Here is a 21465-nt window from a genome sequence, read left to right as displayed (position 1 = left end):
TGCCTATAACATTGCCAGTCTTAATGGCATTCTTTAACAACTGTTGTTGTTGGTCTGTATATGATATAATGCTTGGTGGTTTGTTGGGTTTAGTGGTCCAAACGTCGCGTATGAACTTATTGCCAACTGATTTATTGAGAACCGCAAGAATGCCATCAGCAACATTTACCCTGTTCATGTTAGGATTTTCTAATTTCTTTATACTGTATTTACTCTGGTAGACTACTTTTGGACCAAGAGCATTATCAGGGTCAACTTTAATCTCACGGCGCCTGATTTTGTGCGATGACATTTTGTTTTCAATGCCATTTCTAATTATCTCTTTCTGTTACCCTTATATAAGTTGAAGTCGTGCTTTTTAGCATTGCCATGAACGGTATTGGGAGGGTATGTTCCAGTGTATTCAGCAAGAGCGATGGGAACATCTGGTAAACCGTGACCTTCAAACCAGGTGACTCTTTTCTTGTAACTGTTGTCTCTGTTGAGAACAGAATACTTTCGTTTGACTGTTAGGACTGATTCTTTGGGTGGTTATGGGTTTAAAATGACTATTTTTTCTTCACTCTTTTGCATTAAAGATTATTACTTTTTTCCAAACGTCAGATTAGATCAATTACGGGTATAATAATTTGTTTTTGTAGAGTTTATTTCACTGTCCCAGCCTCCGCAGTCATCTGTATACTCGCTTTGTTTTGTTTTTTTTAATAGACACCGCTTTGTATTCTCTGTGTCATTCAGTACAAATAACACATTTTGCCTAATACCCTGAGGAATAGTTGAATGCGTTGGTTCCATACTACTTGCAATATAAAGAAGTTGTTCAACCGACTTAAAGGAACCGTTAAGTCCGTTTCTGCTCTCTGTAGTGTCTTGAAATGGGTGAACAACTTCATCGGACAAGTGTGTTATATTTAAGTCTGAGTTGTTTGAACTGTTAAGGCCACCCTGAATTTCAGGGGAAGTGTCATTTGTCGAGACACTATTGAGATCAGGCAAGTCAGAACTTGTGCCTGGCAGGTCAGCATCAGATTCAGGTAGGTTATACCTTTCATCTGCTAATTCTGCGGTGAGTTCATCGGATTCAGTCGGTCATTTTTGGAACATGGAGTTTGATATTTGATGGCTTGCCAAAGTCTTTGCAAGCTTCAGGGATTTCCCGAGAAGTATTGAATGGAGAGAGAGAGGAGGGAACTCTTCTTTGTCATCAATGTTGATTAGGTTAGTACTTTCAAATTGTACATACTGTCTAGATACAAATGGTCTCCAACCGCCATTGTCGCATTTTGAGCTAGTTGTGTGGGTCCACATGATGACAAATTCCCTGTACGATGACACACGCCTAGGCTTGAAGAAAGTATTCAGAATACCAATTAACCATCAACGTTACCGTTGACAACTGGGTAAACCGATTTGAAAGAGTTTGAAATGACCGAAATCAGAGCATGCACTGTCCATGCAGAGGAAGATCTACGTAAGTGCTGCTACTTAAGAGATTGATCCATTAATCAAGACAAAATATATACACTGGCGTAATAAATGAAGAACCTTTTTGGGGAGCTGCGTTTTCAAAGGACCTTTACCTAATGGTATCAAGTCAAAAGTGAAGTATATACAACAACCTCGTAAGTGCTGCTACTTCAGAGATTGATCAACTGATCAAGACACACAATATATAAACTGGCTTTTTAAATGAAGCGCCTTTTTAGGGGAGCTGCGTTTTCAAAGGACCTTTACCTAATGGTATCAAGCCAAACAACCCGAGCAAAGATTTATATATAACAAGAAATGGAATCTCGCGCAATTTTACATAGTACGATAATAAATATGTTGCGTAGGGTGATAAACAGCGAGATTACCCATGGTGCATTTCGTTGTTGCTGAGCGTGCCCTGTTAATGACAGACGATTTTCATCGTTTCAACTTTTCACCACGTTAAATGTAGGTACTCTGACCCATATGGCTAGAAAAAAATATCTCACCTCAAGTCGCTTCCAGACTTTTTCAATGTTTTGTATTGATCAATACCTCGATTCGAGGCCTTAATCACATAAAATTTTCAATCTGGTCCCACCTTTGAAGGCGGTCTTTCCTCCTCGTTTTAAATTCAAACTCCTTTTTCCAAACCCGATCAATCGTCATAAAATTTGTTTAAATTTGATCAGAAATAGTCTGAGGGTGTATATAAGGGGTTTTATAGTCGTAGCTCCCCTTCCTTCGTGATATCTACGGTTTTATTTGACCTACTTTTGACTTTTTAAAAATGGTGGCCGGATGTTTTATATGACATAATTTTGACTTCAATTGTAGTATAGGCGACAGTAGCTGTGGCGAGTATACTGAAATCTCGATAAATTACGAGATGCGAATCCTTCTATGTTTAAACTCCTTGACTTGAGTAACTAGGAATGTTGATACTAGTACTGTTTTATAGAACAAAATTGATTATGACGAAGTCGTAAATAACCACATTTTTAAAAGAACTGAGTACGAAATCTTGTACAAATGGCTTATTACAACTGACTTAATCAAAAACTGAAAAAAAAAACGTGTTCAGTTATAACGTCTTGACATTTCAAAGATCAAGTCAAAAATGAGCGGCAGGAACATAAAGTAACCAATCAGCATCAGTTACAGATCTATTGCGTCACATAAAAGCTGTTTGATACCGGATGTGGAATCAATCTTGAACGAACTTTGTGTTTTTTTAACATTTTAAATACAGTATAATGTTATCAAATGTTTATATATTTTGACCGATAAATATCATTTTTTCACGTTTCTTATCAATCAGGTATGTCAATAGGGCAAAAAATGTACCGGGAAATTAAACGGGAAAGTTGCACATGGTTGACATTCAGAAATTAGAATAAAATATCTACGACCGTTATGATTTTACCGATTGTTAACAATTTTGTAATGTATGCTTTTAAAATAATTTGCTTATATTTCTCATTTCAATGCTAAGAATACTTATCACATTCCATTGGATTGCCTATACATGGAATTTTCTACTGTAAATTAAGGATGTACAATTTTGATTTTATCATGATTCTTAAAAACGACCTGACATTTTATAGATGGAAGTCATTTTTTGGTTTCCACAAAATCTGGAGTTTAATAAGTTGTTTTCAATAAAATCTGGGAAAAATAAGCAAATAAGATTAAATAAAATACCAACCTACCAACCCATTTTAATTAATCATAAACACACTTATCTCAGGCAATCAGGAATTCTACCTTTCGGTCTTCATTTCTACCATATTTGGTCTTCATTTCGCAATACTTAAGTTTTGCCAACAAAATCATAGAAAGTATTTCCATGAACTAATATGATGATACCGAACTTAAAAATGTAAAAATAAGTATGTTTAAATAAACAATCGTAATTTTGATGGTTTGGTCTTTGGTCTACATTTTGCAATACACAAAAAAGTAAAATTAATATATATTTATGGCAAAATTTAGGTTTGGACTTCTACCATTTTGGTCTTCATTTCGCAATATGATGTTTTCATACAAACAAACCCCAAACCTGAAATTTATTTTATAGAAACAACTTAAATGCATCATATTATTGACATTCTACACAAAAAAGTATAAAAAAAAACCGTATGTTTATAGCTAAATTTAGGTTTGCACTTTTTCGGACTTCTTTGGACTTCATTTCGACCCATCGCTTATTTCTAAGTAAATATCATATAATTAACAGTACAGGGAAACTGTCTTCACGAAACATGATATAACTAACTTACTGTTTCTACAATTCTAAAAACTTGCAGATATTAACGACATATCTCGTTACAGATGTTTTTTTAAAGAAACAAACATGTTGTCATGGGGCAAGTTATCATTCTATGATTCAAAAGATTGTATTACTACAATAATAAAAATCGATTTGGACAACATTAACTGAATATACAGGGACAATATTTAAATGGAAGAGCCATTTATATGTCCCTAGTATTTGAGGGTTACATTCCAGGTAGAAAAAAATACAACTATAAATATTTCAATCATATCAGTTTATTGTAATTATTTAGTTAACATTTCAAATGTATTCCCAATAAATGACTAGAAGCAATCTCTAATAAATATATAAATACAAATTACATAAAGAGATTCATAAATAATACATATAAAAGTAAAAAAAAAAATTGTTCGACTACAGTAGCTGTATGGGATAAACTTCCCATTTTATGGTGTATGGGGGATGGGGCAATGGTTGATTGATTGATTGTTGGGGTTTAACGCCCGAGCAGCAATATTTCAGCTATATTCAGGCGATGGACATGAAAGGGATGATAAAATGAACATGGAAGATGATGAAATGATAAAATAAGGAATGGGACACAAGGATAATAGAGTCCACAAATTTAGATTGCCACTACAAAAAGGGAGGGATGGGTAAGTCAGGCAATTTAGCTTCCTGTGGCGGAGCACAAAAGTTCCTACTCCTATCAAAAAACCACAGCAGGGTTCTTTAACGTGCGAGGAACTTGGCATCTTTCTCAACACGGTGCACCACTATGGTTTGCGGTCAGGTTTTCCATATTATAGCCAGACAACCCCAGCATGTAACACGCAAGGGGTACCCAATTCCTCCACCTGGGGCACACAACCCAGTTGCTCTGTGGGCAGAGTGCCTAGCCTCCGGCTAAGTTTCTGAGCACTATTTAGTCACCTTTTAGGACAAGCTTAGTGCTGCCGCAGGCCTATTCTTTTGACACCCGGACCTGTATGGGACATGGGGCAATTGGGGATTGGGCAATGGGAAATGGGGCATTGGGAATGGGGTAGATGAATAGGGCAATGGGGAATGGGGCAAGGGAACAATTCTGATTGGAATGATGTATAGGGCAATGGGGGATGGGGCAATGGGGGATGGGGCAATGGGGTATAGGGGAAATGGGAAGTTTATCCCATACAGGGACTGTAAACCATATGCAAACCAATAAATGGCACTCTACCCAAACCAAATATCCATTTTCAATTGGTAAAACCACAAACATAATGAGATAAAATATAAGGATGAAAACAAACTTAAGTATAATTTTCAATTTAGTTAGAATTTGAATAATATAGCTCAAAATGCAAATTTTAATTTCGCAAAGAAAAAACAAGAACAAATAGGATAGAAAAAGTAAACAATCACGTCAATAATTCACATCAAAATTTATCGTCACTTATTAAACCTTGAATACCATCAAAATAGTTTTTAAAATATATATATATGCATTGTGAGTTATTGTTATTATTGTTGTAAAGATAGTTTTCAGCATTAATCTCCCAGCCAGATAAATTGTCACAACCTTTAAAGATACTTTGAAAATGCAAAAGAAAGTATCTTTGATTTATCCTTCAAGCTAGAGAAAGTTGTCAATGAACCTGTACATGTTGTCATAGCTGTCAAGAATAATTAATCAGCCCATTCAATGTATGTAATTCTAAAAGTGTTCTTTAGAAACTAACCAGTGTATCATGATTTAACTGCATAAAAATCATGTATTCTTTTTAACTTAAAGCCTTAACATCTTGTTCATCAAGTTCATGTTCATCATCTGTCCCAGCATCATCCATCAGTTCATCTTCCCTGTAAAAAATAATAAATAAGCAACAAGGCAAAGATACTTAATAATGTTCTATAGAGAAAGAATATTTATCAGTAGGGTTCAATGTCAGAGAAAATTTAACTTTTTACCTACCAAATAAACAAATATTACAATATGTTAATGCCAGTTTGTAGCAAAGTATTCTTTCACTTCCAGTGCCACAAAACTTAGAAAATTTTTAAATATGAAATTACTTTTAATCCCATGGTATCTATAATCAAAAGTTGAAATCATAATGTCACCAGTAGTTTAAAATATTATCAAAAATAAGTTGATTTTCAAGTGATGTTGTGCTATGGGTCTGGCCTATTCTTTATCAACAACCAAGTAAACACAAAAAAAGTCCAACATAGGGTTATCTGACAGATCTTTAAGCACTAAAGGTCATAGTCATAAAGACAGAGGCAATAACCACACAAACAATAGTGTTCTCAAAATTAAGTTATTTTGATGCAGGGGCCTGGCCTAGTCTGAAAGTTGAAGTTTTTATCAACAACAGGGGAAAAAAAAGGAATTTTCAATTCACTGAAGCAAATCTAATAATCTTGGTAAGCAAAAACATAACAATAGAAGTTACCACAAAAGTAAAGAATATTGACAAACTTAAGTATCTTTTTTTCATGTTTGGTAGCGCTAGGGTCATAACTTAACAATTACCTTAGCCTTGTATTAATGTCATATCCCTGATCCTGTTGACTCATTCTACTGAAGGAACGATGGCTATCAATACTACTGGTACTCATCTGGTCATCATCTAATACATTCATTCTCGATATCTGCCCATCAGCTGAAAAACATATGCTTATATGTTATGGCTGTAATATAATAAGTGTTTGGGTCACCAAATGAAATGCAATTATTTACCTATTCAATGATTTGTTTTCACACTAAAATTAACTCAAAGATGTACATTTTTAATGTAACAGGAATATTATTTGATAGAAGTACATCATCCTAAATGTACATTCATACATTGATATAGTTGTAAAATCAAAATATGATAAGATTTGATCTGCAAATATAATTCATAATACTAAATGTACCTTTAATCACTTACAATGGTAGAACTATTTTTTGTGTGGTACCAAATTTTGGGGCTAATGAGGTCTGGTCAAACCACAAGTTCAAATCCACAACAAAATGTAAAATTCAATGGAAAAGATATTCAAATAAACCAACAAATTCATAATTTGAAAGATTGAAAAAATTTTCACAAACCACAAAAATTGATGCCCACAAAAAAAATAATATCCATATGTCAAACAATATCATAGTATTTTTATTCACCTGTCAGTCTGCCAGATTGTGAAGCTAGTTCCCATTCTAGTTTGTCAAGAGCTTCTGTGTCTTCTTTATTGGAGTTTTCAACAGCACCAATATTATCAAATCTAGACAGATCCTCTCCATCCACAACTGAAAAACATACAACAGTAACATTATATGAAACACAAAAAAACTGTACATCTCCATTCATTCACACCTTGAAACTGTTGTGATTTTAGTATGTTCCGGTCTAGGTTACTTTAGCTTAGACAATATATGTGTAGAGTGTCAAACTCCAAAGGTGGCATATTGTCAAGACAACATACAATACAAATATTTTAAATTTTGCATTCATTTTCTCAATGTACCCTAATCAAAAATATAAAATAAACTAAAAATTACTACTGTAAACAGGGAAATTTTTGTGCTGTCTTTTTTTGCGCGATTCCTGTGATCAATCTCCTTGTGCACAGTTTTAATTTTATGATCTTTCCCCGAATAATAGTATAAAAGTCTTCAAAAAAAATCTTCACAAAAGATTTATTTTTGCACTATAGCTTTTGCTGTGAAAATTTCAGTGTTTACAGTAATCTTATTCTTCTTTCTTTTGTACTATTTCAAATCGTACGGGTTGCATTGTCATTCTTAAAATCAGAGACTGCAAGTGAAGACTACAAATTTGGTACCTCATGTCAATACCTTGTTTGCCATTATTTTAGTAACAGACAGTCAGGTTCATAACATAACCTTACCGATAGCTCTGGAAGCTCTTCCATCCTCAGCAAAAGAAGATCTTAGCCTACTGAGTGGTCTTAATGTTTTTGATTCTGGTCTAGGGGTTCTTGATGTCTTTGATGTTGGTCTAGGGGTTACAGAGGCTTCGGATGTTGGTCTAGGTGTTTCAGAAGCTTGTGATGATGGTCTAGGTGTTCTTGGAGGTTTTGATAACTGAGATGTAGGTCTAGGTGTTTTCTGGCGTGGAGTTTGGGATGTACTTGATTTTGGACGAGGTGTTTTTCTTTGATGTGATGAGGGTCTAGGTGTAAGATCTTCTGATTGGCTTTGCTTGACAGATGGACTAGAATCAACAGGAAGCGATGGCAATGTTGTTTCTCTTAACCAAGAATCTACCCTGCTTATAGACCTACAATGAATAAATTCATAAAGTATAATTTTGTGTATAGACATAGGTGTTAACCTTAGAAATTTCTACTGCGGGAGATCTCACTCTAAAAATGTTCTCAAAGCAGGAGATGTGCCAAGGTTTGGTTTTTGCAACATGTTTTATGTTTAGCAACAGATCTTATTTGAACTTAAATCCAATTCACTGTGAGACTTCTTGTGACATCCTCTCCCTTGAAAGATGATATGCAATGTTTTCCTATACTACAAAGATAGTAAATCAATAATCTTTATCAATTTCTTTTGACAAGAATTGAATCAATTTATTACAATTTTAGGCTGAAAATTTAAATAAGACAGGAGAAATTTCCATATGCAGCTAGCTCTCCACTTAACCAAGGGCATGTAAGCAAGAAATTAATAATATTTTTAAATGAAATGTCGGGAAGCTCCTGCTGAAAGTGGGAGACTTAACACCTACGGTATAAACAACATTTCACTTCATATAGATATTTTGACCACAATTAAGCAATTTACATTTATACTTATTGTTTACCACTTCATCATTTATACTTATTGTTTACCACTTCATATCATTGGTGAAAAAAAATAAAATGAGCTCCACATATACAGTAAAACCTTTGTCTATACATTCCTTCATTAATGAACAAAAAGTTATATGAAAGTATACATTAAGATATTTCTCACCTTGCAGACGGTGTTGGACTAGAACTTCCATCTATAATTTTCCTTGGTTTGTTATCATCATCAAAATCAGCACCATACTGTGACAAAAGATCCAGACCCTGTTTAGTTCCTAGTCCATGGACCTCAGTAGAGTCTTTGGCCTCTAAAGCAGCTACTGGGTCTTCAGGGTCTGCAAGTCTTGGAGTTTCTATTAACTGGACGGTATCTGCTGGGACAGCATCAGATGTGCTGTTATCTGGTTTCCAGGATCTTGGTGACATGCTATAGACTGTCAAAGTAAATGTAAAACATTCAAAATATGCACACCCAAATGCGAAAAAAAAGAACATTTAGCTTATATTACTGCATAAAAAGTTAGATCTTAGTTTAATTTTAGTTCATAAAAACAATGTTTCTTTCATCAGTTGAGACTTGTCAAATATATTCCAATGTAATGGTTCTGGGATATAACACACAGATCCAATAACTGAATAAAATGACAAACTTCACTGACAGAGGACAACTGCATTATAAAAATTTAGCAAATAAAAGTATCTCGCTCACAAATTGCGAAATATCTTAGACGAACATGAATAGTCAACCTGAATTAAGCCAATCAAAGTATTCAATCATGTTATTGTAGAGGAAAGTCAGACATAAAGTATACCACATCATGCTCAAGCTTCACACTGAAACTACCCATCTTTTCCATGGAGGGTTACAAAGTTTTGACAGATTTAATTGTAAGATTTGTGATCATACATTTTAAAAATGTACTAGCAGAAAACATAGGCAGGGTCATGAAAATTACCGTTCATATTGTTGGCACAGATCTCTTTTTAGACTCATATAACTGGATAATAAACACTCACAAGTATAACTAAGCTTGTATTTCTCCTGACCACCAGTTGTTTTCTTAAGTTTGGATGGAATTATGACCTTTTCCTGTTCTGCAGGGGTGACACCAGCCATGAGAAAATCTCCTAAACCAGAACTGTATGTTGGAACCTGGTCATCCAGTGGTAGAGAAGCAATCAGCTGTAATGATTTACTGGGTTCCATGGTAATATGACTTTCGCTTAAACAAAGTTCCAAATGTTTAAGATACATTTAGTTTTGAACTTGCTAACAATAGCTGGGGATAAAAGTTTTGACCCAAAATTCTTAAAAAATTTAAGGTGAAGATGAGTCCAGAATGTGTATATACATATACTTTCATTATTGATATCTCTCTCTATTTTGACATCATTTTCATTTTTGGAGTGATTCATTCAAGGTATAGAGTAGGTACTTACCCATTCATTCTAGAGCTGGCTCTACTTCTGGCTCTAGACCCAGGTCTTGACTGACTTGTTTTGGCCTGAGAGGCAGGTCTAGAAGATGTAGGTCTCTGTTTAGAAGAAGGAGGTCTTTTTATACTGGATTTTTCCCTCTTCATTTGATTTGACTGGGTAACATCAACCTGCTTAGAAGGATTTAATGTATTCTTTGATGACTTTATCTTGTCTGAAAATTCTGGTTCAGTCTTTTCTTCTTGTCTATGCTTTTGACTTGCAGATTTAGGCACAGGAGGTTTCGTTTCTGAGAATGTGGTAGGCTTCTCATTCCAGTCTTTAGATCTGTCAATAGCATTGTAAATGCAATCATTCCAGGATAAAATGAGTGTTATATCTGAACTTTCTTGCCAATACGAACTCAAAGAACAAAGACAGTAAAGTTGATGTATTACTTAAAACTTAAGCAATGTATAATGAACTACACTAACAACAGCTGGGGACCTATTGTAAAAGTATGTTAATTCATGTATACCAATTTTCGTTAATAAGAGAGGATACACAAGTTCATGGATTCTTGAATATGTGGTTTTGAGGTTTTCGGTATACCCATCAATGGGAATCTGCTTTTCATTGGGAACTATATTTCACGATTTGGCTCATTCACAAAAACCACAAAAATTGATAGCCCAAGAACAATAGTACTTGCACAATATAATATGCAATGATTGTATTAGTACACCAGCTATAGGTTACCTATTGGTTTTTACAGCCCAGGTGTCAAGGTCTTCAGCTTCTTGAACTTTACACTCTGACCTTTCTTCTATATCATTCTGTTTCTAAAAATAAAACAAGGTAAAAAATTTATCTCTTAGAAAAATAAAACGACTATTATTCTTACAAGACATCTTTAAGTATGTAAGGTAAAAGAGTGATGAGTGTTAATAGTGCACAGCTTACAATATAAAATTGTAAAGATATGAAATATAAAATAAAATCCATCACTTGTTTGGGGTCATTCAAATTTTGGATATACTTCATTTTTTTTTTAAAAAAACACATTCTAGACTCAAATTCTTTTTTCATGTTTAATTGGCTTGCAAGTCTTAATTTTATACAGGTGTTACATGTTATGATCATACTGTCCTATATCATAGGCTTGAAGTTAAGTTTTGAAACTTATCAAAATGTCGATGAAAGAAATCTTTGATCCATACACAAAACCAATTTGCAATACAAATATGTGAACCATAATGATATATTTTACTTAAGTATCCTCATCATAATGATATATTTAACTGAAGTATTCTCATCATGATATATTTTACTGAAGTATTTACTGAAGTATCCTCATCATAATGATATCTTTTACTGAAGTATTCTCATCATAATGATATATTTTACTGAAGTATCTAATGAAGTATCCTCATCATAATGATATAATTTACTGAAGTATCCTCATCATAATGATGTATTTTACTGAAGTATCCTCATCATAATGATATCTTTTACTGAAGTATCCTCATCATAATGATGTATTTTACTGAAGTATCCTCATCATAATGATATCTTTTACTGAAGTATCCTCATCATAATGATGTATTTTACTGAAGTATTCTCATCATAATGATATATTTTACTGAAGTATTTACTGAAGTATCCTCATCATAATGATGTATTTTACTGAAGTATCCTCATCATAATGATATCTTTTACTGAAGTATCCTCATCATATATAAACTGAATAATCAAAAACATCTTGGTGTGATTTTTACATGATTAGCATTGAATTTAGTTTATCAAAATAGATAGAGCAGACAAATAAGTTTGGTAATAGGCATTATGAGTGTAGAAAAAATACATAGTAAAAACAAATAAAATGATTAATTCACAGCAAGTAGTGCTTTAAACAAAAGATGTAAATTACATTAAACACAACAGTTAAAATGAAGCATATATGATACATAAAATATACATTATAGCTCTCATTAAAATAATGTGAAAAGAAAAGGTATGAACAAATAATGACAGAAAACTGTCAGTTTCTTCAAGTTATACATTTCTTTTAATGTATTATTGTTATTGTCAGAATTAATCAATATGCTACCACAAACCATGTTTAACTATACACCAGGTAATAAAAAAACCATAAAGCAACCCTTCCTAGTATATACAGAGGTAAATGGTGAAAAAACAACACTCAAATGCCGGCTTACCCTTCTATTTCTTGGAGTCTAAGGTAAAATATTGTGCAATAAATGTTATAGAAAATTTATATGCAACATTCTCTTTTTGGAATATTTCTATGGTAGGCAGGAATGAATTAGGTTAATATAATAAAGAATTGTCTTATATCACTATTGTATTTATAAACCATATCACTATTGTATGATAAACCATTTGATGTTGAAAAAATCCTCATTATTTCAGACAAATTTACAAAAATAAAAGTCTAAACTACAGTATTTTATATGAGAGAAGTATTATTATAAAGCCATATTTATCAATTAATGAAAAACTCTGAATAAGGACTCATGACCATATCTTTCTTTCACATAATGTATAACTAAAGATTTTATATAGAAATGTATCATACATGTATTGACAAACTGGACAAGTCAACCAATCATTGACATAACTCATCAATAACTACTACTCAAAAAGGTATGTAAAGGTAATTACTTGACTTATATTTTATTGCAGCTGTACCAGGTTATGATATAATGTATGATACAGAACAAATACTGTACTGGAAGCCTGTTTTGGACAAGCTACAGTTAGTATAAAGACCATATTTTGATTTTTTTATCCTGTACTTTCATTTAAACTTTTCATATGTATTTGGAAAGTTTTTATGTCTTATTTTAAGAACTCAAAGATAAAGTAAAGAAAACACCAATATGACACCTAAAGAAAGACAAAAAGGAAAACATACATAGATAAAAAGCACAGAAAGGAGATTTTCATTTTATTTTCCATTTCTATATTTACAACTCCCATAAAAAACTTAAATGTTTAACATAGTTAATCCTAATCATGACAGATTTCAAGCCAGAAACAAACTATTTCCAAGTTTTACTGAGAATAAATTACCTCATCACTTTGAATTTCAATGATCGAAATATTATCCTCATCATGTCTGGCAAGATTTTGGGGCTTGTTGGCAGTAGCGGCTTCATACAAAGCTCTAAATTCTACCCTTTCTATTGGCTCTAAAATATATTTAAAACAAAATTAAGTGATATTTTTGTACTGACAATATAACCCTATAAAAAGCAATTTTCCCTATCAAATTCATTATATTTTCTGAATCATTACAGTAAAGCCAAGGTTATCTGCTAGCAGAATCACTATTCATGAAAACAATCCTTAGTATAAATTTTGACACAAGTCACACTGTTAATATATGACTAATTAGATGAAAGAAATATTTTTTCTTTAAACTCATAATTTGTTTTCCCTGTAATGCAGTTATTTTTGTCCTGTGGATCAATAAACACTAAAGCCAATAAGGCTATATATATTTTACGTACCATCCATATCAAAACTATCCTCCACGAAGAAACCAGGCTGTGCTCTTGGTGTGGTACTTCCTGTCCCTGATGTTCTAGATGTATCTGACCCTAATCTAGGAGTAGGTAACTCATCCACTTCTGTTCTTCGGTGCTTCTTTAGCAATAATCTCTCAGCATAACTCAAACTGTTAGTAAATTTGATTTCTAACTCTGGCGACCTTTGAACTGTACCAGTGCTATGATCCATTTGACTCACATTTCCTCCTAAGAAACAAAACATTGTAAAGGCAAGATTAAAGGAAGAAATGCATAGAACTTAGAATTGTTTTCAATGCCCCAACTAAATGAAAGTATGAATATTTTTTGCCATTTAATTCGTCAGAAAATAATATCTTACAATCTTCTTTCCAACTACTTGTTAAAACCTTATTCAGTAAATTATAAAATGACAAAACCCAAGCAAAAATATTCCTAATTTCTTGTGTATATATCATCTTACTTACTAGGAGTTTTTCTAGGAGAGATACGCCTAGGGGTTATGACTTTTGGTTTCTCATTTGTCTCTGATGATGCCTCCCCATTTCGCCATGCCAACACTGCTTGCTGAAAAGAAGCAGCATTTTCTGCCTCATCATAATCCCCATCTAGTAAGGATGGACCATCAAAAGATCCACTAGCTCCCTCTGGACTGTTTCTATCACGATGATGAATTGTTAAACTGTTGACAGCACCCTCTCCTGAGTGGAAACCATTGTGGTATTCCCTGTGAGAAGGCGGTGGAGTTGGTCTAGGAGACATACACTGCCTTGGTCCAGAAGCCTATGTTAAAGCAATAAATATCATTAAGTCAGATTTAGAATACAGTAAAATAATGATATTTCTTTAAAAGTCTTCACCACAACTAAATAGCTCTTAGGTTTGAAGATAGAGTTATGGTGTAGTCCAAAAACACCTAAACATGTGTACAAATAAAGGAGTCCAAATAAGACAAAGTAATGACAATTCAAGTACCCAAGATTCAAGTTTGTGACTGCCAATTAACCTTTTTTCACAAGATAATTTAGACAGTATCAAAATAATGAAAATACAGTAAAACCTGTCCTTTTCTTCAACTAATTCATCAATAACACTAATCAGGCACCGCATTTGGAGTAAATGTCGATCTCTGACCACTCAAGCATGATAGTTCAAAAGCTGGTAACAATTGCTACTTTGAAAATTTCTTTACTTCTCATTAACTTTGTCTCAAAATGACATAAAAAGTAATTTATCATTTATTTTTGTACATCAAACTTGAGTGTAAACTAAATGTGGGCAATTTTGTCACTACCCCAAGTCACTACATTTGTAGTTAAATGTCAGCAATCTTTATGATCTTGAAGATATCATTTATGCTATCAATGAATTCCTCAAGGAGCAATACTAAATACATGTATAACTGAAAAATAATGACATAAATTTGTCATTAACTCAGTCTGGTTCCCAAAAGCACAGTTTGGGAAATACCTATTTGAAAATATTTATATCTGTCCAATGTACACTGGTGAATGTTAAGTCAGTTCAATATATACACTGTGCTAGATGTATTTTTGTGTTTCTACAAAGGGTGGCAATGCAGAAAACAGCATTTTTTATATGAAATACATGTACATTTAAAACTATGCCATGAATGTACACTTGTATGTCCCTGAGTGTAAAGGGATTTCTATTTTTGATGATTCTTAAAAGCTGGGAAGTTCCTTTTTTAATTAAATCTTAGGCATGCTATTTGGATTCTCTGGAAAACATGCTTGCAATGATAGTGGAAAAAAAATTATGTGCTTTATTCATATGCAATGTACATGTACATTTAAGTTTTATTTAATGTCTTTAAAAATTGCTGTAAATAACAGATGTTTCTGAAATATCTATTGCCAGATGCAAATACTACCATACTTTAAGAAAATATACCATTAAAAAGGTCCTCATTTTCTCATGCGGAAGTGACTACAGCTTTCAAAATCCTGGAAAAAAACCTGTTCTCAACCAAACCCTGAATAATCCAAAACACAGTGTTCATTCCATAAAATAGTAAAAGGAGCCCAGGGCCCCCTTGACAGCAAAACGAGGTCATTTTCAGAATAAAGGGGGCCAATATGGCAGTATGATAAGTGGTCATTAAAAAAAACAGGAGAGATTCATCCAACAAATAAGTGAACCTCAGGTTTGCATACACTTTAGTTTCATTTTAGATGAAAGGTATTAGAGGTACATAAAACTCCAAATGAATAAAAAGAAATACTAGTACATGTTGTTTTTTTTTATTATGGCATTGTGTTGATTGAAATTGTAATTAAATTTGATGTAGCAGCTAAAGTTAGAATCTTTCTGTTCTTATTGGGATCAAATCAAACCCGGCCCAGGCCCACGGACAATGAACAGTTTCATCTTCACTCGAAATTTTCTAGGTTCGCCAGCCATTTACGTTTGTTTTCAGTTAGTTGGCACATCTGAAATTTCCTGGGTTCCGTCAAAAGGATCATGGGAAACAATCGTGTCCATGCACACCACCTACAGTTTCCCTCAATCGTGTTTGACCCGAGAAAAGTTGTAACTTTCGTTTCTCATTTCAAAATGGTCAAGGCTATTGGCACTTTTAAATGACGTATACGCATCCAGACATGGAACCGAAAAAAATTCAGAAATTCAGAGATGGACCTATGGAATACTGTGTACTCGCTGGGCCACATACCACACTTTTTGTGCGCCATGCATAAAATATTCGCTCCAATTGCGCAAGGGCGCAGTCTGGAATGAACACTGAAAACATGCCTTAACCAGATAATTTTAAAGTCCTTTTATATCAAATTAAATGTATTTTGAACTTTGGTAAACCAAACATCCGTACAAACCAAACCAACTTTTAAATCCAAAGGAGTTTGGTTTAGACAGGTTTCATTGTACTCGACTATCATTTTACAAAGTGACAACATACTGATAGAGGAACAGATCTGTGTTTCTTCAGGGCTCCTTTCAAATGGAATGCAGCAAAACATTGGGCACAATAATGTTCTGAACACTGCACACAGGACTGAAATAGAAAAAACAGTTGATTGAATGAATATTATCTACATGAGGAACTAAAAATAAGGTCATTTTTTCATCAGAAATTTTGGCATTGACATCAATAACTGACATGAGTTCATTTTAAAATATGTATTAAATAACCTCTTATTCCTTCAAGTATTAACAAGAAAAAACTTTACTGGAGAAATTTCACATGAGATGTGTATAATTTCTATTAGTTAGTTCAAATCTTAAACAGTGTCTGAATTTGTTTAACATTGAAAATTTGAATTGTTGAGGACAGTCATCAAATTAATGTGACTGTAAGCAAAACCTATCAAAAAGTGACCAAAATATCATGCATTTACGTACCACCATAGCTCTTTTTTCTTCACACTGACCACACTTAGGACCTTTTATTTTCTCTCTGGGGGTGTTACTTATACTCTGTTTTGCCAAATGTCCAAATGTTCCTGGCTGACTGGATCTCTCCGGAACATCTAAAAGAAAAATACACTGATTATGAATTATTTTCACTTAATCTGATTTTCTATTAATTTATACTTTATTAATCAAAAGCAAATAAATTTGAGGCAACATTATGACTTTTAACAGCCTCATCTTTTATTACCAGTAAACATAAAATTTTGAACATGTACTTGTAGTTAAAATTATACATTAAGTTAATATTCAAGTAAACTGTAACAGGTTACTGCTATACTTACAAAGCCATTTTCTTGCATCTAAGATCACTACAATGTATATTTGTTATTTTAATGAGTTTAAAATTTACATGTACCTAGAGGAGATTCCTTCAAAACTTTTACTTTTCTTTTGGTTGGGTCCTGTAATGCAAACGATGAAAGAAATAAAACTCATGGTTGATACCAATACAAGACAGATACACTTTAACACAAAATTCATGTCAATCCTTAAAAAAACTCAATGTGAGTTTAAGAAACAGGTTTTGGTAAGACAGCTGATTGGTCAGTCCCTGAACCAACTTGTAACATATTCTATTGTGGTGTCAATGCTGTGATATTTACCGGTAACATTTGTTTTAAAAAAAGAAATAACTGTATTATGAAATTAAATAAAAGATCTTCTTAGATTGAACCTAAATAGATTGGAAAACAGGTAATGTTTACCTGTACAGAAATAAGTATTTAAACATAACTTGGGTTCTATAGAAGTACAATGTACTGCTATATCTATTTTAGTAAAGAGGAAGATGGAAGAGTTGCTACATGCACCTTCCAAGGATAAATTTAGTTAACCTGGTGGTGATGAGTAATTTAGGCTTGTATTTTGTTGACAAGCTTTTTTTTGCTCATGTATCATATATATTTATTTTGTACTGTCTCAAAAAAAATGCACCAGAAATTGGCATTAAAAAGTAAACAGATATGAAGCACAGAAAAAATAAATAGATCAGAAGCCGGCATTATTGGCAATCTAATACAAACCTTTGAAGATTTTGTTGGTTTATTTAAAACATCAGTAGCATAGCTGCCCAATTTGCCTGTCTGTCCTCTACTCCAGAACCCACCACCTTGTTTCCTGTTTAAAAATAAATTCAATGTTGAATGTAAAAACAAATAAATTTTTTATTCTGTAAAAACCTGCAGGGTTCAGAAATCATGTTTCTAAGTCTTGTATTAATTGGTAAAAGAGTTAGAACTACTGCAAGGTTAGTTCTTGACTGTATTAAGGAATTTTTTGTGATGGTAAAGTAAGTTTTCATGCCAAGGTTCTTTAAGAAAAAGTACTAATCAAAACAATTTGTATAGCACCAAATTTCACAAAATATGATTATGAAACAGAAACTTATGAACAAATAAAAAGCTACTTACTCCCTTTCCTCTTTTTCTCTATTCATTGCCATCCTTAACTCCTTCAGCTTTTCTTCCATTTTTCTACTTTCTGTCTCAAGCTTTTTAGTTTCATCTTTGGCTCTTTTTATGTTGCTAAAACAAAGAAATAATGATCTACACATGTCGTATGACATTAATATTTTCAAGATGACCTGCAGTTAGAAATATAACACATTTTTATTTACATTGATGTCTGAGGTAAATTGTAACCTCCAAGGAACATGTACATCAAACAAGAAAAGTGAGGGAGTGACATACCAATGTAGAATATTAAATTTCATTTAGATGCAAAAAATTTGGTGGTGTTATAAACTACAAAAGTACTTTTAGATTTGAATATGCCTGTTTTTTATATAGATATACTTACTGTTGTTTAAGCCTGATTGAGACATCTTCCTTTTTAGCAGTATTAATATTGAATGATGACATTGTGCAATTGGAATTATAGTCTCATCTGTGAAAAGAAAAGCCAGTTTACAGACAATAACAGTGCAGTGGCAATAAAACTGATATACACATGACGCTTGAAGCACAGGAACAAAATAATGTGACATACATTTACGTGAAACCAAAGTGCCATCATAACAAATGTTATACCATGTACCGTTATTCAGTCATGGACTGTATATCACTTGAAAATGCAATTTAAAATTTTAACATTCAAATAGAACAGTTGCACTGTAACATAGAATACATGCACTTTGTTTTATTTCAAGAGCCAACTGAAGCACTTGCAGTTCATACAAGATTTCTAACTAATACCGTAATACTCTTCTTACTTAATAAGTAAACATGTACCTTGAAGATTAATATCAATAAATATAATGCTGACGAGAGTGAAATACAGAAAAATATCAAACATTCAAGATCACAAGTTCTCTTAAAATTTGATTTATTTTGAACATGTATAACCCAGACAACTGGTGCAGTATCTCATGTCTGGCTATCGGAATGAGTGTGTAGGGAATCTAACTCAATGGTAGTGAGATCACTATTTTAGTTCATTATAGGCTTGGCACATACAGGCAAAGTTCTCAGTATATTATTTATTTGAATCCATAAATGTTGCATGTAGTTATTCAATAAGATTCAGTTAATGTAAATTCGCATCCAATAATATGTGTTCAATATGTCTAAATTATTGAAAAGGGGACCTTATATTTTATTATTCTCTGGCACTTAAGGTCATTGCCATCCTCATATTTAACATTTTTAATTATAATTGGGATTACGCATATAATTTATCATCTAAATAATTATAATAATTATTTAGATGATAAATTATATGCGTAACCCAAATCATAGTCTTTTGCAGACTAGTTTCTCTTTAAATTCCTTATCAACTCAATTCTGAAACATGGCATAGTGTCTTATTAAGATTCTTTGTATCTAAACTAATGCCAAAGATTGTTCATCACCCTTCCAATTTTTGACCCATTTAAACTTGATCAAAAATTAGAAGGGTGATGAACAATGTTTGGCTTTAGTTTAGATACTAAGAATCTTAATAAGTTACTAGTTAGGGAGTAGATCTCGCCATTTTTAGGATAGATGCACTTCTCGCCAATCTGCTCACCAAAATTTTATTCCTTAATCATTGACATTAATGAAAATCGTATTTTGAGAGAAAAATCTCAGCATTCTGTTAGATGTTTTGTCCTAAATTTTGGGCATAAAATTTTCTAACAGGGGAAGACGAAAAATCAGTTACCAATTACTTGCCGGAGAGAACTACTCCTTGACCAGTACATCTGATTTACACTTTATATCTATCTAGTGATCAGACAGACAACTCGGTTCTGGGCCTTCATACTATCGTAGAGGACAACCCATTTAAAGTCAGGGGTGGATCCAGGATTTGAGTTTAGGGGGCCGTTAACTGAATTGTGGTAATTTTTTTTTTTTCTTACCGATTTAGAGGGGGCGTATGCCCGGCACGCCAGTCCTTGGATTCGCGCCTGAAAGTTATCAGTCTTTTTATTTAAGTTCTAGAACATTTTTACCTAGACCCGAGTTGAACTCAAATGTGGTCGTTCAATGTAGCTGAGCTGCAGTCTTCTATTTCAGTGTCTATTTGTAGGATACCGGATATCCAAGGTAAATATTGAGATCAAATATTTGGAATCTCGCGAGATTCATATTCGATGTTGTTTGGGCGCTTAAGCTGTCAGTGTTGTTTTCCACAAATCTTATCCTTAACTAAATTAATTAAAATCCAAATTCACTTTAAGGGACAAGGTATTTAAATGAGGGTTTTAAAAGGATATTGACATGATATGATTTATCAGAAATAAGAATTTAAGAAAAAAAACATTCATGCGATTTCGTTCGAAATAGGTTCAGAAAATCACGAGACGATTTTAAAGAAAGAAAAAGAACGAATTTGTTTACAAATATGAATTTAAAGAAATTTACTGTATGCATGCGGAGTATATTGGATATAAAGTCCCTGCTGAAAAATTATACAAGTGACGATAAAAACGATATAAGGGAATATGAATTTATTTATAGATCAAGAAATATTTTTGACTGAATTTGAAGTTTCAATAATAAATTCTGGATTATTAAGTAGTACTCCAGCCAAGAATCATGCAGAATATGATTCATGGTTAGAAAAACTGCATATTTTTATTTTTGATATTTTGTTAAAAATAAACAGAAATTAACATGTGGCTTTTCTTAGAAACCATGTTATTATGAGATAAAAATCATATATAATGCATTGTAGAATTCAAAAATGAAGGCAAATAACTCTGGAAATGACAAAATGAAAATTCGATAGAAACTGTTATGTTTCCATGTGGATTATCTCCTAAGAGCAGATAAATTGGAATGAATGATTATTCATTTCACCATAAAGATCTATAAAGCACATTCATAAGAAACAAAAAACAAAAAAAAAAGTAGCCTTTTTTAATCTCGCTGAGTTATTATATGTATATGTTTAGTTGATTATCATTGCATTCCACTCATTACTGAAACCTGTCCCAGTAAAAAACATGGTGTACCGTTTTTGTTTTTTGTTTATTTATTATTATATTCTTTTTTAATTTAAAACAGAAATAACATATGATTC

At 32.8% G+C, this 21465-nt stretch overlaps 1 protein-coding gene and 1 long non-coding RNA gene across 4 annotated transcripts; one reads left to right on the top strand and one right to left on the bottom strand.

The window, feature by feature from the left end:
• The first annotated feature begins 1867 nt into the window (after positions 1-1867).
• On the top strand, positions 1868-20487 carry LOC148625004 (uncharacterized). The gene is made up of 6 exons (XR_015919827.1): positions 1868-1938; positions 8710-8978; positions 9638-9744; positions 12090-12194; positions 12659-12731; positions 20457-20487. It is a non-coding gene; the product is annotated as an uncharacterized LOC148625004 (long non-coding RNA).
• LOC148625003 (uncharacterized) lies at positions 4006-20529 on the bottom strand. 3 transcript variants are annotated; one of them, XM_088568184.1, is made up of 19 exons: positions 20393-20529; positions 18757-18843; positions 18369-18482; positions 17982-18075; positions 17315-17360; positions 16888-17015; positions 16445-16540; positions 13974-14289; positions 13489-13734; positions 13049-13167; positions 12172-12189; positions 10712-10794; positions 9977-10300; positions 9554-9759; positions 8703-8970; positions 7625-8016; positions 6897-7022; positions 6267-6396; positions 4006-5590 (listed from the first exon to the last, which is right to left on the bottom strand). In XM_088568184.1, the coding sequence occupies exons 2-19, from the start codon at positions 18816-18818 to the stop codon at positions 5512-5514; spliced, it is 2847 nt and encodes a 948-aa protein (XP_088424310.1). In that variant the 5' UTR covers positions 18819-18843; positions 20393-20529; the 3' UTR covers positions 4006-5511. The 3 variants fall into 3 exon arrangements, with proteins under 3 accessions (XP_088424310.1, XP_088424311.1, XP_088424313.1); XM_088568185.1 differs by having other exon boundaries at positions 20300-20472; XM_088568187.1 differs by lacking the exon at positions 12172-12189.
• Between the last annotated feature and the right edge of the window lie 936 nt (positions 20530-21465).

This window comes from Perna viridis, chromosome 2, assembly GCF_037379345.1.
Source record: "Perna viridis isolate PV_CMFRI_1.1 ecotype Kerala chromosome 2, ASM3737934v1, whole genome shotgun sequence".
NCBI classification, from domain to species: Eukaryota; Metazoa; Mollusca; class Bivalvia; order Mytilida; family Mytilidae; genus Perna; species Perna viridis.
The sequence above is the reverse complement of the archived record's forward strand: the minus strand, read 5'-3'. Positions and strand labels throughout refer to the sequence as shown.

Excerpts from the sequence above, each read along its gene's own strand:
- LOC148625003 (XM_088568184.1), bottom strand. The coding sequence starts at position 18,818 with ATGTCATCATTCAATATTAATACTGCTAAAAAGGAAGATGTCTCAATC. Across the intron at positions 18,483-18,756 it reads TCAATCAGGCTTAAACAACA|CAACATAAAAAGAGCCAAAG; the intron begins GTAAGTATATCT and ends TCTTTGTTTTAG. Across the intron at positions 17,016-17,314 it reads TTTGAAGGAATCTCCTCTAG|ATGTTCCGGAGAGATCCAGT; the intron begins GTACATGTAAAT and ends TTTTTCTTTTAG.